Below are 7,313 nucleotides of genomic sequence, written 5' to 3'. Positions count from 1 at the left end.
TGAACAGGTTATGGAGGAAAGTTATATCTGTAGATACAGAGATACTCCTCTATCATATAGTACATAACACACTTTGAACCGCTTATGGCATACGACGTAGAACCCCTGACAAAAAGGGATGTGAATTTATAATACGCCGTAAGGCATTGACGAAAATGTTCAGATTTTTGAATAGATATTGCCCCTTTGATTCACAAAATAGTAAATTTCCTTTGGATGACTTATAACACATAGAATTATTTGCAGGCGAAATTAGATTTTAGTCATTTCCCATTTTTGCCTGTTTTGACCATGGTTCTTCCGGTAGACCTATAAAAGAAAGGCCATATAGAGGGTTGAAAATATGACTGTTCCATGTTAGAAGCATACGACTACTACTTGATCTTTGCAAAAACTGACTTTTGAGGATATAATTTCAGGCTAACAATGGATGTGGAGTTAATTCCACTAAAACTGAGACTATTGGCACGAGTGCTAATTAGAATTGAAATACCACATATTGTTAAATTCGAGAAGGTTCTCTTTTCCAAAAAAATCTGGGAATATACCACTCCTAGTATCAGAAGTCGTTTTATTGACTATAAAAACGAGGAAAAGGATTCAACAGCACCGACATTTTCTGAATACACAGATACAAAGGTCAGTCAGTTATTAAATCTGGGTTGTAATAGCAAATGCTGTTCGTCAATAAGGGGATTGTCTCGGGGCTGCAGTTGGGCTTGGGCTCACTAACCAGAAGGCCCCAGGTTCGTATATTAACCACGAATGTTCCTTTGATATTTTCGAGTCTTGTTGAATCTTGTCAGTGGTACAGGGTGTATGAGCTGGGACTGAAAAGTGTTCGTCTGGGACGAAAATTCCATGTCCATGACACTTGGACGAAAAGTATATGGACATGCTACTGTCCGGGCAAAAATGTCCTCATAGCACGTGGCATGACGTATATTCGTCTTTACGCCCGGTTGGTGCAAAACAAGAGGATGTTGTGGACATGTAATTGCCTCAGTAAGATTTGACAGGTTAATATGAATGAATAACAATAACGAAACTGCTGGCCGTTTAACTCATTTTTCTGCACTGGTAACGCCATTTCGTTTCTTTAATACTTTATAATTTGTACATGTATTTTGATGATTATGTTTTCAGAGTGCCAGACGTAAACGAGCAGCGGGTGAACCCATCAATACATCCACAAGACATTGTAGTGTACGCCAATTACCCGACAGAGATTATACCGAACCAGCAATAGAAATATCGGTTCGTAGTGAAGATGATAAAAGTCAAGTCAGATTATTTGTAACAGCTGGAACTAAACCAGGTCTTTCTGATGCCTTGAGACAGATTCAGCTGGGTGGACAATCCTCCATTATAACAACAGTAAGATACCATGTCATAAACTCATCTTTTATTTTAAAGAACAAAGGACTGTGTTAGGGGTTTTTGTCCTTTGAACACAAAAGAACAGCAAAAATAGGTTCTGAATTGACTTTATCAAATATGTTTATTCAAGTTAAGATGATATGCTTTATACACGATATCCTTCACACTTCACAAGGTGTGACTAAATTGACAAAGTTTCTAGATTTAGGATTGTGTAACCTGATAATGTTAGAGTTTATTGGTGCGTTATTAATATTATTTTATTATTATTATAGATTTTGAAAGAGGATGGTGTACCAATTTATTTTACTGTAGTAGGAAAAAACAGCGAGGGTGCTTCTAGCACTGTCACGTGTTCCATACCAACATATGACGTCACTCTACCTGGTGGACGACTGGAAGCAGAGTTCATGACCTCAAGTAACCCGCGAGTTCTGAAAGCTTCTGTGGTTGTATATGAAGATTCTGAATTAGTTTACACGGCTTTGGGTGTTGGATATGGTCGTGGTATCTATGGGGATGAGATTGTAAGATGGACACCTATCAACATGAAATATCAGGAGGCACAAACATATAATCGTATGTTTTTCTTATTTTCCCACAACTTGAAATTATTATTTGATAATTTAATAGATTCAGTATTATATATATAAAGAAATTCTAATACGTATTTTAAAGTGAACAGTGACAAGGATTAACAACGATCAGTATCAATACACAACTACCGGTAATCTGTCGAACGGGAAATAATTTTTTAATGTTACTCTTATTTAATTTGACAGTTCAAGTTCTGTATAACACCTTTAGGAAGTTATTTCACAGCTATATAAAATAGTGTCACTGAATATCTGTGTTATTTTAGCCGCAAGTGATCCCCATGGACACGTAGCAGGTTCAATGTTTACGGCATCCAGAAGAGGTCGATTGATTGCACCAAAAGCTAAAACATTCAGCATGATGAACTTTGTTGAAGCTTGTATGATGAAGTGTCTGGAGTTACCATCATCGAAATGTCTGTCTATAAATTATGATTATGGATCCAGTGGTCAATGTGAACTGGTAGAAGCCATTGAAGGTCATGCATATAAACTAGCAGTTGTGAGTACATGGTTGCTATTTATTGAATTGAAATGATATGTGGTAAATGTGTACTCTGAACGAGACTATCCAACCTCATGAAAACATTGGTCACAAAGAAAGACCCCCCCCCCCCAACACCCCCGTAATCACTCGAGTAGCAATTATTACTTTATGCCCTTAATTAGCCCCGTTGTCATACGAAATCGGAACTGATGTCTAACTAACTCCAATTTTACTTTTTTGTACTCGGAACTGGTTCCATATTCCTGTTGTTGTTCTTGAACAATTACGTATCGCTTGACGGACTTTGTTATTTCAATTTAGTTTCTTTTTCAGTCTGGTGATTATGTACATGCCGAGAGACTGGGGATAGGTCTAGCACACGAATTCATTTATAAGAACAAGAATCTACTACATGATCATATGTATTATTTTAACATGGATCTAAAGAACGTGTTTGGTTACCGCAATATAATATCAACACAAGGTGTTTTAATTGACATCACACCACCTGTACCAGGTAGGCATAATATAAATGGGAGAACTGTAAATCAAATTATGAATAAAACGTTGAGGTAATTTTCAATTGATTTGACGAAACGTGTTTGATTGTATATTAGAACTATCTTATACATTATGTAGGTGAAGGGTTGATAAGCTATATAACAACTATGTGTGTTAGGGTTTGTTTGTTAATAACTATTTTCATTCATTATGTAGGTGAAGGGTTGATGAATAACTCAACCGATGATGACCTGGAGACAATATCTTGTATAGATATAATACCATCAGATAGACCTGAATGGAACACCAGATGTATTGACCAATCAGATTTAGTTCATAATCACAGGTTAGAATTTAGCACACTTTATGTTTTGATATTAAATAACTAACACATGGAGTAATGGACGTTGAAGCTTCCGAGCCCCCTGTCCTAGTATTATACCTATCCATACCTAACAGCAAGCAAGCTGCTCAATTCAAGTGAAATTTTTTGAGATGTGTAATATTATTTCAGAATAATAATTGATGAGTTGGGTTCTAGAACGATATTTAATGGACATGAACCGCTTGTTGATGATGTGTATTTTAGAGGAAACAGAATCATATCAGGTAAATAAATAATATTGAGATAATATATTACAAATATGTAAAATTATGTAGTTTTCTACTGATTTCAAAACACCTCCTCCCCAACAATTTCCTTTCTTGAATGACTTTGCCATAACGTATTACATTATAATAGCTTAACAATAATTGAACTATGAGTTACATGGTATGTACTATGTTGTAGAAAGATTATAAAGCATATCCACTCCAGTGCACGACACTCACTACAACATCTAGCTAGAATATTCACCCATAATATTTAGATAATGTATTTTGCATGTTTCTTTTCTGTAGCTAACTGGGATGGTATCCATGATAAGGAGAGCCGATTATTAGGTTATTCATTTACAGCAGGTCATAAACTTTGTGAAGAGTTAATCCATCCCCATCATGATCCACATCGCCATTTATATGATGAATCAGAGTGGACTAACACGGGGGTTATAAAACGAGATGTGGATAATGTACTTTCAGGTATAGTTGTTTATTAGGTGAACACCTTGACTGAGTTAAACAATTTCATTGGTCAATAATTCTGGGGATACTAAGCTGACTTGTAGCTCAGGAGGGATGATCATTAGGTAATGGTCTTGCATTATGCAGGCTATGGACATTTTCTTCTACATATGCTAAGCAGTTTTCCTCATAGTCGTCACACCTTTTGGAACGCCAAAACAATTGAGTTATAATGTTCAGACTTTGTGTAGCCGAGACATATTTTCGTTGGGTGAATATCTTGGATTGAGTTCGAATATGAACATACCTTTCATATCATGTTTCGTTAACTCGTTAGTAGACAGTTATAATTTGTTGCCCAAGAAAACAGGGGACTATTAAAGTGGGTTCACTCGTCTTTCATTCCGTCCATCCATCCACCAGGCATTAGAACTGTCTCCGGTTTGATTTGTCGATGATTTGTTTTTCTATTGAGTTAGAAATGCATCATCCAGGATAATACAGACTTTTTTTTGACTGAGAGTGGGAAAACTTGAGGATTACGTTTCACTACATAAATGCATTGACTAAGTTGCATAGTGACCCAAAAATTATCATAAGATAAGGAAAATGACATTCAATTTGATTGCTCGGTACAAGTAATTAATGAGTGTCATCTGTTTATTTTTCGACGGGGATATCAACCTCACTGTTACCTTTTCATTATTTCGTATTAGATGGTGTATACTACGTTACTGTTCGTGCTTTAAACAAAGTAGAATATGGTGGACCATTAGCTACAACTATTTGTCATTCAACTCCATATATAATTGATAACTCTAAACCATTTATACATGAAGTATTTAATGTGGAGTATGAGGAAGAAACTAAAGATTTATCCGTAGAGTATAATTCTACGTAAGTATATTTTCTTGAATCATGTGTATTCTAATTCTATGTCTGGATAAAATAACTTGGTTTTAGAACTATGAATACAGGTTTCAATTCTCATGAGTTAATCTATATGTGCAATGGAGCCACGGTGACTAGGCGGATAAGACGCTGGCTTGCTAACCTGAAGCTCCAATTGCCGAGCAAGTTCATCACGGTTTGCAGGCGTGATTCTGCCCTTGTCAGTGGTGTAGGACAAAGGGGCCTGGCAAGGAACAGCGTATTGTCCTTCGGATGGGATGCAGATCTGAGGTCCCATGTACAAATTGGCGTGTTTGTAAAAGATCCATAGACCACAGGAATTTGTTATAAGAGTAGATCATGTGCGTTGTCTGGACAAAATTGCTCTAATCGCACACGATAAAGTGTATGTCCATCATCATCTACCCAGTCAGAGAATAACAGGACACTTTTTTAAACCCCATTTCATTTTATTTCTGTTTTGTTGATACAATAACGGGTAAGGTGGGTCAAATGTCATTAGCTTCCTTTTGAATCAGTAATTACCGTATCGCTTTTACTAAGCCTAATTGATTAACAACTATATATTGGAGTTAGTTAAGCTTAATGGGGTGTGGAATATTTCAAAATGGTACGGACAGATGCGATTGAAAATTGGTTTCTTAAGAATTATCAGAGAGTTGTTTGGATTTGTTTCTTGTTTATTTGTATGATCAATATATCTATCAGAGATCCAGAATCTGGAATTAGAGAAGTAGATATATGTTTGGGTGAAACAACTAAAGATTGTTTCATCTCTGACTGGAAACGTTATCCACATTCCGGACAAATTATCCATAACACATCACTACCAGGTGGGGTTCCAGTATGGACAAAAATAAGGGCATGGAATAACGGTAAATATTATATTTTAAAGGAGGGAGCGGGTGGTCATAAAATCTGTCATTAAGTCGCGTAGTGGAGTTTCGATTCCCAGCTTGTATGTGAAAGGAAGTAGGATTGTTCTCCAGGTCCTCCGGTTTCCTCACACTGCTAAGCACCCCAAATCGCAGCGCAACTATTGAAATAAAATGTTAGTTTGTGTCGAGTGTATGTTAAACACCTTGCCTCTCTCTTACCGTCCCTATGTAATTTTTAAACATACACACAAGGGCACTATCTCTTTAACCCAGACAATAAATAATTTCATATTCATAATATCATTTTTAACAAAACCCAAAGCACTGATGCACCGAACGTGAACTCGTCGACTCATATGCTAACCTGGACATATTGCTCTCAGAACAAAAACGGCTTGCATTATCTATTTAATATGCATGGAGATCGTAAATATGATTCCATTATTTTATGCACAAATGATGTTTAGTAATAAAAATATAGTTAATCTACAGTGTTACATATCCACAGAGTAAAATACAGATTTCCGAGGCGGGTAAAAATGGTGGTAGATGTATGTTTCGTACACTGGCAATCTGTCTTTAATGTTTGTTTTAGTTGAGTTGGCTTCGATCAAACCGTCCGACCGTCCATTGATTATAGATGTTACACCACCTATAGCAGGCCAAGTATTTGATGGACCGATATACAAACATGATCAAACATACACTAAATATAATAATAAGGTAAAGTCATTTCACTAATTCTCTTCCAGTTTTTGTTAATATTACAAGGAAAAGTATGATCTAAAAATAATTTCAATATTTAATTAATTCTTGCTAGATTCGCCTAGAAGACCTTTGAATATGCCATTCGTTTATTTTAGCTTTGTGCCAATTGGATTGACTTTTATGATCCAGAATCTGGAATTGCATCTTTTACATTATTTGTTCGGTCAATGGAAACAAATGATTATCTTAGTCTGGGTACGGAATACGATCACGGAACACACCAGGCTTGTGTTGATGTTACAGATCAACTTCTACAGCACAACAAGGTTTATTACATGGAAGTATGGGCCTTTAATGATGGGCATATACAACTGAATACTTCGGCTAAATCGAATGGAGGTAGGCTGCGAACTTTCATAGCATGCTATCGTGTACATTCATAAACAAAGTTTTAACATATCAACTGAAAACGGATGTCCATTTACATGGGTATATAGTATTGTCAGTTGTTTGTCGACTACATTTAGTCTTACCAAATTGTTTGCAATCACACACATTGTTTCTGATATTGATTCACTCCATCCTATAAGATATAAACTCAATGAATAACTTAACAGGTACTGAAATTCCTGTTAGGGTTTTAAGTTGTGGGAAAAAGACAACTTTTGAAATTGACTATTGGAATATTGTAAAGTTGATAATCGTCGGTCTGTCCGTCACACATTTTTGACCACTCTGTTTTAATTGTATTAGATTGTTCACATTTGGTGTAGACGTTCATTAGAAGTT

The 7,313-nt window shown here is 36.0% G+C and overlaps 1 protein-coding gene across 1 annotated transcript; it reads left to right on the top strand.

Moving 5' to 3' along the window:
- Positions 1-3,356: 3,356 nt before the first annotated feature.
- LOC126824831 (uncharacterized) lies at positions 3,357-6,967 on the top strand. Its single transcript, XM_056101663.1, has 7 exons — positions 3,357-3,361; positions 3,479-3,573; positions 3,865-4,044; positions 4,743-4,923; positions 5,647-5,813; positions 6,412-6,539; positions 6,680-6,967. The coding sequence occupies exons 1-7, from the start codon at positions 3,357-3,359 to the stop codon at positions 6,965-6,967; spliced, it is 1,044 nt and encodes a 347-aa protein (XP_055957638.1).
- The last annotated feature ends 346 nt before the right edge of the window (positions 6,968-7,313 follow it).

Source organism: Patella vulgata, chromosome 6 (assembly GCF_932274485.2).
Source record: "Patella vulgata chromosome 6, xgPatVulg1.2, whole genome shotgun sequence".
In the NCBI taxonomy this organism is placed as follows: Eukaryota; Metazoa; Mollusca; class Gastropoda; family Patellidae; genus Patella; species Patella vulgata.
The sequence above is the reverse complement of the archived record's forward strand: the minus strand, read 5'-3'. Positions and strand labels throughout refer to the sequence as shown.

Coding starts and splice junctions, on each gene's coding strand:
- LOC126824831 (XM_056101663.1), top strand. Junction 3,574..3,864: donor AGGAAACAGAATCATATCAG/GTAAATAAATAA, acceptor TCTTTTCTGTAG/CTAACTGGGATGGTATCCAT. Junction 5,814..6,411: donor AATAAGGGCATGGAATAACG/GTAAATATTATA, acceptor TGTTTGTTTTAG/TTGAGTTGGCTTCGATCAAA.